Below are 14,227 nucleotides of genomic sequence, written 5' to 3' on the forward strand. Positions count from 1 at the left end.
GAACTAGACCTTTGCTTTTTCTTTGTGTTTTTCCTTCTGAGAAAACATTTTCCCATACATTGTTCAAAAATCCCTTCCCTTATGCCCTGCCCAACCTGCATGCAATCCGCCTAGGGCACCTACCTGCCTATCAAAACCAAACTGCCACAGGGCACTTTCCTGGGGGGTTATTTCTGTGTTCGTGGGACAGTTCATTTGTAGTAAGTTAAAGGTGGTCACTCTTGCTGCTGATGATGACATTTATTGGCAGGTTTGCATTGCACGGCAGAAGAGGCACTGTTACAAAAACTCTGCTTATGGCATGTGTCTGTACGAACACGCTGCAGCCCAAAGGATGCAGAGAATACACAAGTGCACAGAGCAATGAAAGCTGGTTCTGCTGCTCCCTCCCTCAGTGCCGGAGACACTCTCATTGCTTGCAGATTGTCTCCAACTCTAGTCCCTGAGCCTCCTTCCTGCAGTCTGTAGCGAGCTGAACGCCTCTGCGAGAAAGCACAAACGCTCTGCAGCTGGGGACACAAGGGCACAACCCACGATTTGACACTGCTTCTGACAATGTAGCTGACAATCACAGATAACATATCCTAATGCCCATACGTTTCCCTAGCAGTCACTGCACTGCACTGCCCAAAGCCAAACCCACAGCCATGACAAGAAGTGTTCAGGTAGACAGAACAATGCTGTTGGAGTTTGATGCCTCAGAGTCTTTAATGAATGGAGCATCCCCTCAAGGTAGGTCAGTGTTCTTCACTCAGGCATGAGGAGGGGAAATGCCTTTCCCGAGGAGTCGGAGGGAGCCAATGCCCAGTGCAGGGGTAACTTGGGAGTTCCTGCCTCCTCACCCTTTGCTCCAGTGTCTCAACCACGTTTCTCCTCCCGAGGCTGGAGTTTAGCCACACGCTCGCTTTCCCACCCCTCTTATTTCAATGCTGTTCTGGTGATTTCCTATTTTGCCAGCAGATATTGTTGCTCAGACACGCACACCCTACCACACCACTGCTCACACGTGGGGCATTAGGGGACATTCATGTCCTGAAGAGGGCAACCAGAAAACCACGAACAAGCATTTGGGGCTTTTGTGAAGTATTTGCTTTCGTTATTCATGTTGTACGGCCAAATTTCCATGTTTGTTAATTTACTTCACTAAAGAGGGAAGTTTGTTGCAGTCTCATTTTGTACAAGGCATTTTCCCCACCTGTACAAAAATAACTATCAATTTCTGTGGCCCATCAACACATTCTGTAACCTTCTGCTTGCGAGTTTTCTGTGTTCCCTGTTTATTTTGTACCATGCAAAGAGTTCAGCAGAGGGCCCTGCCGCCCTTCTTCACATGTGCATGCTAACGATGAGTGAGTCTTGCCAGGCACTAGATCCTGGCACACAAGGAGTTAATTGCCTTTGCCCCAGTGTATTTTGCATGAGTGATTAGTGGTGGAAAGCTCCCAAATCCAGCTCTACAGTGTGAAAATACAGGTCCCAGTTCCATATAAAATAACAGCATGTGCCTTTCTCTAGCACAGCTCCAGAGAGGATCTCAAAGCGCTCTACAGACAGCAACGAGCTAAGCCTGGCCATACTGCCGGGGGTTATCATCGCCATCTCCTGAAGCTTCCACAGCAGGGTTCCTGACGCCCAGCCCCCTGCACTAGGCTGCATTGCGTCCCTGCAGGAAACAATTCCACAGCAGAGAACGGTGGGAACAGAATGGCTTTCCTTCCAGCAGCTCCCAAGCTGCACGGGTGGAAGTGCAGTGTGGGGTTCAGCACTGAGGAATCTCCCCAGACTCCAGCCCTGGTGCAGACAAGGGAAGCTGAGGTGTGCACTGGTGTCTCTTATCCCCGTTTCAAGCAGGAGGAAATTGAGCCGGTGCACATGCAGCTCTGCTAGTCTACACTTGTAGCTTGCACTGGGTGCGGCTGCATCAGGGCTCACTCCCAATACAGACATGGCCCATGCTTCCCTCCCCACCCCAGGAAGTGAGGCACAGCCGAAGAAATTGAGGATGATATAGTGGATGGAGAAGTTATTTGAGAAACAAAAATTGCAACACTTTCATTTCAGTGGAAATGGAGCATCTGCTTTTTGGGCTCCTTTTCAAAGAAACCGAGAGCCCAGGAATTCCCCCAGCTTTGGTGACCACTCGAAACTAGGAAGAACCCCACACCAAAGCTGAGCACTGTTGAAAATGTGGGGGAGTCAGACCGGAATCAGAGACTATGATGGTTCCCGTTTACACAAAGACATTGGCCATCTTATTTTGGGCCTGGGGCAGACCAGATTTGACCCATGGTCCTAGTGCCTTGCTCCCTGGGCCAGGAGAAGTGGAGAAACCTGCATCCCTTGGAAGGAGGGAATGAGACTTGCTTAGCCAATCCCATGCCCCTGGAGTCACCAGGACTGTCCCCACGGGAGCAGGTCCACAAGACTCCAGTCTAGTCCTCCTGACCTGACATTTGGGTGCTTGGGAAATGGATTCCGGGGTGTGAACAGAGCAGGGTAGGATCCCTGTCACTGGGCAAATGGCACAGCAATAATCCTGAAAATAAAGGGTCTGGGAACAAAATTGCTCAGGGGCATGTTTGATTTCACACCCAGAGAACACCCTGCCACCGGCACCTCCGTATGGGGCAGCCCTGCCTGCAGCCAGCACATTGGCTGCATGTACTTGCCCAGCACGCTCATTAAGAGCAAGCTACTTTGGGCACAGAGCAGTTGTATCTGGACCTGGCCATGGAGAAGGGATAGCACAGCATGGAGCCAATCATAGAATCAGAACTGGAAGGGAACTCGAGAGGTCATCTAGTCCAGTCCCCTGCACTCATGGCAGGACTAAGTATTATCTAGACCATCCCTGACAGGTGTTTGTCTAACCTGCTCTTAAAAATCCCCAATGATGGAGATTCCACAACCTCCCTAGGCAATTTATTCCAGTGCTTAACCACCCTGACAGTTAGGAAGTTTTTCCTAATGTCCAACCTAAACATCCCTGGCTGCAATTTAAGCCCATTGCTTCTTGACCTATCCTCAGAGGTTAACAAGAACATTTTTTCTCCCTCTTCCTTGTAACAACCTTTTATGTACTTGAAAACTGTTACCATGTGCCCTCTCAGTCTTCTCTTCTCTTTAGACTAAACAAACCCAATTTTTTTCAAACTTCCCTCATAGGTCATGTTTTCTAGACCTTTAATCATTTTTGTTGCTCTTTGCTGGACTTTCTCCAATTTGTCCACATCTTGCGTGAAATGTGGCACCCAGAACTGGACACAATACTCCAGCTGAGGCCTAATCAGCATGGAGTAGACCAGAAGAATTACTTTTTGTGTCTTGCTTACAACGCTCCTGCTAATACATCCTAGAATGATGTTCGCTTTTTTTTGCAACAGCGTTACACTGTTGACTCATGTTTAGCTTGTGATCCACTATGACCCCCAGATCCCTTTCCACCATACTCCTTCCTAGGCAGTCATTTCCCATTTTGTATGTGTGCAACTGATTGTTCTGTCCTAAGTGGAGTACTTTGCATTTGTCCTTATTGAATTTCATCCTATTTACTTCAGACCATTTCTCCAGTTTGTCCAGATCATTTTGAATTTTAATTCTATCCTCCAAAGTACTTGCAACCCCTCCCAAGTTGGTATCATCTGCAAACTTTATCAGTGTACTCTCTATGCCATTATCTAAATCACTTATGAAGATATTGAACAGAACTGGACCCAGAACTGATCCCTGAGGGACCCCACTCATTATGCCCTTCTAGCTTGACTGTGAACCACTGATAACTGCTCTCTGGGAACAGTTTTCCAGCCAGTTTCCAATGCATTACTTCTCTGTAGATTTGGACAAGCCCCTGCTCCTGGGGCCAGGGAAGGTGCCGCTCCCACATCTCTGCTCCGGAGCAGGAGGGGGAAGTGCTCAGCTGTTACTTTGTGGGCAGCAACTTGGTGCTGGAGAGGAAGTCACTTCCCTCAGACACCATGCCAGACTGAGGCCATGAGCAGGCCTGTGAATGGGGGAATTGAAACAGGAGCCTGGGGAAAACCCAGGATTTCCCACCACCCAACAGGCCTCAGTCATGGCAAGGGTTTTTCTGAGGGGAAATCTCAATCCCCTGGACAGGCCTGGAAAAGCTGGCCAACAGCAGGACAAGAGATGGCACTAGATAGACCAGTGGCTGCCTGGCTCCCGGGGAGCAGCCCCACATTCTCCAAGCATGAGGCACCAAGGCCAGTGGGGCAGCAGACCAGCCAATAGCTGCCTATCCTTGTGCCCTCTCCTACCCAGGGACTGCGACACGCCGGGGCAGCATGGTCAGCCGGGCTGAATGTGGACAAACCCATCTGCTTTTCTTCCACTCTGGAAGCTTTTTCTGGGATGATCAGCTGTGCACCTCTGAGCTGGGTGTCACCCGGAGGAGTTGGCGAGGGGCCATTTAGTGCCAGCCATCACTGTGCTGTTACCTGGGGCTCTCCCAGTCTGTCTGTTGGGCCCACCTCATTTCTCACGTGATCCTGAGACAGCAGGCTCCTCAGGCAGGGACCATCTCTGTCCTGCGTCTACAGCACCTAGCAGAGCCCTGATCCACAGCATGGGGCCCTGCGTGCTACCAGGATACCAATCATCAGCAGTGAGAAGTGGGACAAGGAGATTTTTCCACTGGGGAATGTAGGGAGCTCCCCAAAAGCCACCCACCCACCATGTTGTAGTGACTCTCAGCCACTGAAGAGCGTGGGCCTAGCACAGGGAGGGCAGGGATGCTTTCTCTTATCAGCCCTTGTGACCCAAACCAGGCTGCTGCCTGAGCAACAGTGCCAGGGATGGAACCAGAGCCCGGTGAGAAGCTGCAGTCCAGCCTGTCACTTGCACCTCATTGCTGCTCTGATCCCTTCTCAGCCGCACACACAAGCTAAGGCGGCCACGTCCCAGCCCAGTGGGGATGGACAGAGAGACAGCGCATGTAGTGGATAGCAGTATCCTGAGCAAAGACACAGGGAAACGGATATTGCTCACACAACCACCTCTGCAGAGCCAATGACCTGTCATGAAAGAGGGGAAAGGTTAGGTTCCCAATACACATGTATTTCTGGCAGGCAGCAATGCCCTGGGGTGCTGGTGGGAAAGGGCTCTCCTTGAGAATGCTGAATTGGGGTGAAATGGACAGGCTGTCTGGGTACAGAGAGGCAGGTGTGTCCAGTCACAGAGGACAAGCCCATTTCCCAGCTGTGTACCTGACACCTGTTCTCATGTGTATTCACTGGGTGTTTTCAGCAGCAGCGGGGCTGATGAAAGAGGGAGCTCCAGCTGCTTGCTCTTCTGGCCCAGTGGCTGACCCAAAGATCACAAGGCCTGTCCTGTGCAGCCATTTAAGGGGACAGTGAGTTGAGGGTGGGCTGTAATATTTTATGAAAAAGCAAGAGCCAGGTACAGAGCTGCCCTCTCCCACCCTGACTCACCTGGCCTGGGCCAGAGAGCACGGCCCCTCCCCAAAGCCCATGCCTATGATCAGAGGAGAAGGCAGGAGAGGAAAGCAGACTGCAGTGAAAAGAGCTGCAGGAGAAAGGGGACTGCCCCACCCAAGGTTTATGAGTGGCACACGCCTCCCCAGTTTCAAAGAGACTTTTTTATGTCGCAGCTGAATCAGACTGAGATTCTTAGGAAGGTCTGAGATAAAGACGCCCACGGCTAATGATCAACCGCCCTTGCTCCCTGCCCTGGAGCGAATGAACCACTGCAGCCTCACCTTGCAGCATCAGTATCTCTGGCTTTGCAGCGTCACATGTTCCTGTCATGAAACCGCATGTAGCCGCTTCCCATGTCGCTCATGGAGCCGCTGACTGTGAACGGCGGGGCCAGCTCCACTTCCACAGACTTCAGGCTGCTAAAGGGAGCCAGAGAGAGGCAGATGCCTGATGGAGCTGCTCCAGGACATTAATACACACACACGATCTGTTTGTACCAGGGGCTGCGTTGACAAGTCCTGAGAAGCCCAAGTGCTGCAGACAGTTATCCTGGATGGAGCAGACTGGAGCCACCTGTGTTACATGCAGAAGTGCCCCGACAGGCCCCAGCATCCCATCCCTGGAATCTCCATCTCAGGCTGAGGGGCCCCATGTCACCCAGATGCTACAGATGTGCTAGTCCAGAGGCAGAGACCCGACCCCACCTAGGGTTTGGGTCTGAAGCTGAGTCAGCACTGGGCTTGGCTCTGGCAGCTGAAATCTGGAAGCTGTTGGCATGGGACTGCAGCCCCAAATGCAGCTCCCACCAGTCAGCGCACAGCACTGCGTCTGGGCTGCAGCCTGACACAGGCAGGCACGAGGCGTGTTTAGCAGAGTAATGGGCCCTGCACTTCTGTTCCCGCCCCGCTCCTGGGACACTCACAGAAAAGGCAAGAGCAGGAAGAGCCCAGCACCTCCTCCAAGCCTAACTCTTCCACCAAGCACCGGGCAGAGACACACACATGCACTGGCCACTCCTCCCCCCAGAGCATAACCAGGCTCTCTGACTCTGCCTAGTGAGAGCGATGATGGGGAGCTGTTCTCCTCTGGCTGGCTTAGCAGATAACACTGGGGAAAACTGCCAAACTACCCCGCTCCTGCCCTGAGGAGAGACCTGAGGCAATTCACCGCACACGCCTGCCAGCGGGCATTAAATATACTCACCGGATGTGATACAGGTTGAAAACAAAATTAGGGCCTGGGCAGCAAAAAAGGGAGAGAGGAGACCGTTAGGGGGATGGAGAAGGGCTGCAGCCTGCAGACTACACAATGCACCCGTATCCACGGCATGGAGTAGCTACAAGGCACTAGGAAGCAGTAGGTGAGAATTGCCCGTTCCTGGCCTGCACTGTCCTGACTTGCCTGCTTTGTGCATCTCGCTGCATATCAGACAGCGAGAGCGAACGGTGTCCACAGACCCAGACAAGGGGCGAGGTGATGTGTGGAGGGGAGCTCCCTAGGCACAGACAGTGACCCCTCCACTCCAGAACCCTGCCTGCCTCAAGCCCCATTCTAACCACCCTGCAGACCCCATTGCCCGTTATCCCTGGGCGGTCCGTGCTCCTGGACAAGCTGAGCCACGGGAGTTCTGGCTTGGCCTCTGGGTGTCTGGCATCATACACAGCAGCTCCTTGGGGATGATCTACCCAACTGAGGCTGCGGCCACGAGGCTGCTAACTCAGACCAGAGGCCATTTGTTCCTCGCTTTCCCTCACTCTCTCTCTCGGTGTGGCTAAAGGGACAATAAGGGTAGCACAGTCCGTGTATTTGTGGACACAACAGGTCAGCCCCACAGCCGTGTGTGCCATCACACACTCTGAGCAAAGCACGAGTTAACAGAGCAACTGCTGCTCTCAATGCGGGGTGTAAATTAGTACAGAGGGCAGGAACCTTTAGCTCCCCATTTACCTGCAAAAAGGCCTCTCTGGATAATGGAATGGGTAAATGTGCCATTGGTGCAAATGTCAGTGCTGATTTACACCAGTTGAGGATCTGGCCCTGCATTCTGGCTGGGCCAGACAGTGCCCCAAACATGCAGTTCAGCACCCCTCCTAAAGAGCCCGATGACTCAAAGCCTTTGGTCTCTAGCCCGCAGACACTGACCCAGGGGGTCCCTTGCTCCCGCCAGCTTGCTCTAGGATGGTCCCAGCCTTTAACTGCCAGCTGTCCTGCCAGACGGGGCCAGGAGCTCATGCCAACCAGGGCAGCTGAGTGGCATGAGGTGGGGGCTGTGCTGATTCACCACGTTCAGCCCCTCTGGCTATCCGCAGCACCAGCCTGGTTTGCCTTTGTCTGAAAACAAGCCATGCTGTTGTCCTGGATCCTCGCTAGTTGGTGAAATTACGCGTGGAGGCTCTCTGTGAGGATAGATAAAGTCCAGGAGTTTCCCTACTCTGAAACCTTTCAGGTTCATATAACCCTGCCTCTTTTCTCTGGTCCAGGCCAGGCAGGTGTGCTATTGACAGGCATTGCTCCAGCATGCAGCACTGGGACATTCTCGAAAAGACTGAAAATGGTCTCCGGCTCCGGGAGCTCAGCTGCTTTCAAGGCAGGCTGGTAGGGTGGCCAGGGCCCTGGCTGGGGCTCATGAGCACTGCATGAGTGGGGAGCTAGTGGACTATAGGAGTTCAGCTCCTCCCTTTGTGTGCTGGTCTGAGTCACCGGGAACAGTCACAGAGCTTCCCAAAGCCAAATGCACCCAGCGCTCCTCTTGGAACAGCTGCACTGGCCTCTCCTGACTCACTTTGGACGGCCTCACCCTGGGATCACACAGAGAGGCAGCCCTTCGAGAGCTAGGGTTCCACTCAGGGAGCCTTTGGGATTCAAGATCTGAAAAGCCAAGCTCCCGTCTGCTCTGCATGGGCACTAAAGATCCAGCTTTGCAAGACAGAGCTGGGTGCCCTGGGGTCTGTCCAAAACCTCCCACCTTCGTAACATCCTGGCTGATGCTGGGTGCTGCTTGTCTGCTGCCTCCTCCCAAGACTGGAGCAATTCCTGCCCACAGGTAGCTTGTTGTGCACACGGGAAATGGCAGGTGCTGTCCACCATTCTGAGTCCGAGAGCATCATGCAGCAGGGGACAGACGCCGGATGCTGCGCTCCTGGCCCTAGTCTCAGTGGGACAAACGCTCCCTGTCTCACTCAGCAATGCCTGACAGCACAGGGACTCACACACCTAGCACACAGCTGGCTTGGGTCTGGCACTGGAGACACAAACATAAAATCCTTGTGCGGGGTCCCGTGGGAGCCCCTTCTCTGACCAGGGCGCTGTCCCATCAGCAGCTCCCATTGTCTCGGGGGCAGCCCCGGCTCAGAGTCAGACATGGGGCCGTACATGGAGAAGTTCAGAGGGGACTGTGGGACCTGTGTAGGTAGAGGCTCAGTATCTGCCTCTGCCTAAGGCCTTCTCCACTGGCCCATACTTACGACGCCAACCTGGTCCTCTCAGGTACCACTTGAGAACGGTGTAGCCAAAGATGCCTAGGAGCAGCAAGGCCAGGCCGATGCCCAGGATAAGCCCGAGGATGCTGATGGGCTCGATTCCTGCAAGTCAGAAACAGGACATGCTCTGCCAAGGAACATTCCCAAGGCGCTGGGGAGGTGACCTGGAGCTCTGGTGCTGCAGGGAGATGGGTCCCGGAGACTGGGGTGGGCTACAGAGCCCTTCCCCGCCAGGTCACCGGCTGCGCTGTTCTTCTTAAGGCATGGTGAGATTGTGCACGGCAGTACTGCTATGTAGACAATACCTAACACGGCACAGTGGAGCCAACCCTCTGGGACTTCTTGAGTCTCAGGGATCCAGGGTTGTTCTTAAAGCCCCAGCTCTTGGAGTCACGGGATTGTGGGAGAATCCCAGCTTTCATTTTTAAAGAAACTAAGTCCTCTCCTGTCTGACCACCCCCCACACCCACACCCCCCACTGGCTCAGTGGGTCCAGGACGATGGTCCTTGAACATCTGCAGCAGTGACACGGGGTATCTGGTAGGAAACACCCTTGGCTCCCTGCTTGTTCCCTTTGACTCCCATGGAGAAGCAAGAGTCTCCTCTCCATGTTGGGCCTCCCCACCCCTCCTTTATCTTGTCTAGTTAGACTGTGAGCTCGTTGGGGCAGGGACGGTCTCTCACAGCACCTGGCACCATGGAGCCCTGGCTCAACCACGGCCTCTCAGCACGCCCGTCATACGCACCATGCTGCTAAGGAGGGACGGGAGCTTTGGGAGACAGGAGCCCTGCACTGGCAAGTGCAAGGCGCCATGTTTGCTTGCAGCTCCCCCACGTTCACCCCAAAGGCAGGAGCGGGATGGGGATATTTGCAGGTGTAACAATCCCCGTGCTGGAAAATTGGCCCGGGAAGGGAGTGTGACGTCTCCACAGTGAGTCTGGGCAGCGTAGGAGACCCTCTGCCTTCAGTCTAAACAGGAAGCTGCACTGGCCATAAACAGGATTCCTCATTCCTCAGGAGCAGGACCCAGGAGCTGCCAAATTCCCGGCTATTCCCGGCCTACGTTTACCGCCAGGAGGTGACAGGGTTTGACCTTGGCTCTGGGAGGCCCGAGGGTCCCCTGGGCTCAGACTGCTCACTCACATCTCTGCAACTCCTTCCCGGCATGGCCAGGCCCTGCTGCACCTGGCTGAGACTGGGACACGGCCATGGGGAAGGGCCTGGTGCTGAGCCCAGATAAGGGATGTCCTCACTGGACGGGTGAGCAGCAGGGAGGGCAAGGATTGTGGGGCCCCCATATCAGGGGGCAGAGCCTCCTTGCCCTGCACAGCACAGCATGCAGCCTTGTGGGGTCCATGGATTCCCCTGGCCCCTCTGTCCTCATGGGCGCTCGTTCAGAGGGGTGAGCCTGCCCTTCCTGGGACATGCCCCTTGCCACGCCCATGGTCCAGCCATGGGAGAAGGGCCGGGAGCACGTTTAATTTGTATTTCAATCAACACAAGTTAGCACAATTTGTCTGTCAGCCTGAGTCTGCACGTTTTGGCCCAAACAAGTCAGCTCCAATCCTGCCTGCATGCCCATAGCCCAGGGCAGGAGCAATACCTGCTCCCTCCCTCGTCCCGGACAGGGCAGTCACAGGTCCGCAGCACAGGGGAAGCAGCCAGTGGTTGCCTGCTCTCCTCTGCTCCCCAGCAGCCCCCGTGGCCAAGGCTGCTCAGTCTCCGGCAGGTTTACGAGAAGCGGGACGGTGGGGCGAGAGTTGTGAAAGCACAATCATCATGGGGGGCGACGGGGGCCAGAGACAAAACTCCAGGCTGCTGCAGCAGCCTCTGAGCCAGCCCTGGACACACTCAAATGTGTGGGGCAGAGCTGCCCAGTGTTTCGGGCACTGGGCCCCCGGCGCTCTGGGGAGGCTCCTGGGTCCACCTGGGATTCAGCCCCTTTGCTCAGCATCACCGCACCGCCCCCAGGAGCCAACTGGGACCCTGCAAGCGTCAGCGGCTGAAGTCTGGGCCTGGCTGAGGGCCCCCCTGGACTCCCTTTCACTGCCACTCTCAGCTTCAGCAGGGCCTAACTCCCCCCATGGCTCAGTTCCTGGCATAGGAAGCCGGACCCAATGCGTTAGGGCATGTGTAGGGCAGCTCCGTGATGCATCAGCCCCCTTAGTGCAGCGAACAGCAGCGTGTCTCCCTGGGCAGGGCAATTCCTGGGCAGCTGGCACCCTCTAGCGGCCATGTCCTGCTGTGCCAGTGGAAGCTGTACCCACCCTGAGAATTGAAGGAGCCCCAGGCCAGCCAAGCCCCAGCTCGATGCTGTCCCGTCCCATCCCCACTGCTCCAATGTCCCTCTCGCCCCCGACTCTGAGGGCACCATCCTGCTGCGGGGCTGGGGGCACAGACATGGAGTGGGGGAACATGGGCAGGGCACTGGGGCCCCTGCAGCAACCCTTTGATAAAAAACGCCCCCGCAAGCAGAAGGGGGAGTGGGCTGATCTCTGCCTCAGAGGGGAGTCACCCCTTTCTGGTAACCCAGTGGCGACGATTCATCCCAGGGCTGGGGCAGATACTTCAGAGGCATAAAGCTTTGCCCCTGGAAGGAACCGATGGCCCCACAGCCCCCATCCTTGCAGCGGGCACCCCCTTTCCAGGGACCCTGGGGCCGAGGGGTCCATATAATCAGCGAGTATCCCAGGGTCTCCCCAGTCATGGGCTCCATCCCCTGCCGAAGAGCAGCTTCCTAGCCCCCTCTCCCTGCTAGCCAGGCACCTCAGTGAGTGCTGGGCCAGCCACAGGCTCTGGGGGCTCTCTGTGGGCAAAGCCGAGCAGCACCCCCCAGCTCTTTGCGTCACTTTAGCTGTTTTCCTGGGCCGTGTGACACTGATGGGTCCGGTGAGCTCAAGGCAGGCGAAGGGGACCCGCTGACGGCCTCAGGTTCCAAAGCACTGCCCACAGCCTGAGCCTGGGACTGCGGGGGGCTTCCCCGAGCCAGCTGTTACCCGCAGCCTGGGCATCTGGGCCACACACCCAGCGCGAGGGAGACGCCCGCGGGCTCGGCACTCTCAGCCCCCAGCTTGAGTCATTGCCTCAGCTGTGCCAGGCCCCTGCTCGGGAGAGTGGTAACCCCCTAGCTGCCAGAGGCACTCACCCCTCAGGCAGGCAGCCCCCCAGCACAGAGAGCGACCAGCAACAGGGCACCGGGCGGCTCAACACAGGGCCACTGCTGGTGGAGGTGCAGGGGCTGCAGGAGAGAGAAAGGCCCCTGTGCATTCGCATCACAGCAGGGACGGGGACGCTGCTCACAGGTGACTGCCTCTGCCCTACCACAGTCAAAACCCCATAAAGAGCTGCCCAGGGGCCGCAGTTTGCAGAGAACAACAAGTGCTATCAGCCCTACAAAACCCAGGCACTGTGCTGCATATCGCTGAGCCTCGTCTACTGCAGGCTTCTTCTCGCTTCACTGACGCGTGAGGTCTATACAGCTACACCGGTCTCTGTACCAGCCGTCTCCTCGGAGCTGACACAGCTGGTGCCAGTGTTCAGACACCAAGCTCTGCCTCCCACTTCAGCTGGGCTCAGGGAACTCAGCATCTCCTCTGTGCCTGCCATGCCACCCTCAGCCCTGCAGTCACCACCCGCTGCCCAGTTAGCACCCAGTTCAGCCACACCCCTGCAATGGCTTTCCCACAGACACGGCACTGAAGCCATTAACCCTTGATACAGAGACTGGAACACAGCTCGGTAACGAGGTTTGGGCCCATATGCAAAGCACGATCAAACCAGGAGTGCCACGAAGCTCCTATAAATAGATGAACTGCAAATGTGGAGGATGACTATGGTATAAGAGAGTCCTCCAAAACAGTCACATCCATGCTGTGCATCGGCACTGGTGCACGGTTTGCTTAGCACAGCTCTCAGACAGAAAATCCCTGACTGTACTGGTCAAGAAATGGAGAAGGAAGCCTGCCAGCAACAAGCGTGGTTGGACACAGCCATTGCCAGCACCGTGCAGCTTTCTGCAACTCCAGCACTGCCAACTTTTGCTGTGTAAGCCAGTGGTTTTCAAACTTTTTTCATTTGCAGACCCCTAAAAAATTCTGAGGGGAGGTGCAGACCCCTTTGGAAATCTTGGACAGTCTGCAGTCCCCTCAGGAAATCCACAGGCTGAAAACCAGTGGTGTAGGGTGTTTTTCATAAACCCCAGCTGCTGGAGTCATGTGATGATGGGAGACTTTCCTATTTCCTGTTTTTAAAAAGCAAGTTTCTAACCCTTGTGTTTTCAGAGCAGAGCTTGGAGACATGACCCCTAAAGGCTCAGAAACCAGAAGGCCAAGAAAACAAAACCCAAATTATTATTTTTTGTTCCATTTCTTATGTATCCTTATAGTGTATAGACCATAACTGCTGTATATAACTGTATATGACATTGGCGTAACTATTAATGATTTCACTACATGATGCATTTTATTATATAAATCCTATGAATTTGCAGCCCATCTCAGGATCTGGCTGGGGGTCAGGGATGCTGTCACTCAGTCACACACCCCAACTAGCCAGTTTGGGCAAGCACAAATCTCTAGTCAAGAATTTCCCACTGTCTGGTCAGTGAAAAGTACAGTAATGCATTGGCTGGTGTGCTAATGGCAGGAATAAGAACTGTTCTATGGTGTGTCATAGACCCCCATGCAGCTGACAGCTAAGGGAGATTCTCCTAGGGGCCTATGCTTTCAGAGCAGGAGGAGCTGAGTTCTGCCCCTGTGACGTTATAAACAGGCACAATGTACCGCACAGTGACAGCTGTGACATCCTAGCTGGCCACAGCTTCTCACAGTGCCCGAGAAAGACGCCTGCAGGGTTTGTCGATATCATGGAGCATCCGTGCCACCTTCCAGCTCCTCTTGCCATGCAGCATAGTAAAGTGGCCCTGTCGCTTTGATGTCAGGGCTCTCCCCCCATAGACTGCTCTGTGGCCTCTGAAACCGCCCAGGGACTGGAATACTCCGGGGTAGCCTGGAACAGCTTTGTGTCTGGGTCAGATCCCCACGCCGTGGCTCAAGGGCAGCAGCACCTGCCAGCTGCAAGTTCCTATACCGAGGCAGCAGAGAGGAAGACCTAACAAGAAGCTCAATTTAGATAAAAATGCCCCTGGGGTGAGAACATTTCCCCAGGAGATCACAGTGTCTGCACCATGTGCTAGATCCCAGGTAACATTTGCACAGCCCGGTGAGACCCAGCTAATGCACTGCGGAGATGCGGCTCCTGGTGCTGTCTAACACCCCCGCTGCTTTCAGAGG

At 54.9% G+C, this 14,227-nt stretch overlaps 1 protein-coding gene across 4 annotated transcripts in view; it reads right to left on the reverse strand.

Moving 5' to 3' along the window:
• SMIM35 (small integral membrane protein 35) overlaps window positions 1–14,227 on the reverse strand; it is a 33,225-nt gene that overhangs the window by 2,279 nt on the left and 16,719 nt on the right. For 2 of the 4 annotated variants that reach the window (XR_014709291.1, XM_084612066.1), the window contains 4 exons: window positions 8,921–9,037; window positions 6,660–6,693; window positions 5,738–5,875; window positions 230–509 (listed from right to left, as the gene is read on the reverse strand). Coding sequence is in view for 1 of the 4 variants with exons in the window: in XM_084612066.1 (XP_084468192.1) it covers window positions 5,770–5,875; window positions 6,660–6,693; window positions 8,921–9,037 (257 nt within the window). In the remaining 3 variants the exon portion in view is untranslated. Of the gene's footprint in view, window positions 1–229; window positions 510–5,737; window positions 5,876–6,659; window positions 6,694–8,920; window positions 9,038–14,227 lie in introns of those variants that run through there. The other 2 variants (XR_014709289.1, XR_014709290.1) reach the window with 2 other exon arrangements.

Source organism: Lepidochelys olivacea (assembly GCF_965140295.1).
Source record: "Lepidochelys olivacea isolate rLepOli2 genome assembly, chromosome: 22".
In the NCBI taxonomy this organism is placed as follows: domain Eukaryota; kingdom Metazoa; phylum Chordata; order Testudines; family Cheloniidae; genus Lepidochelys; species Lepidochelys olivacea.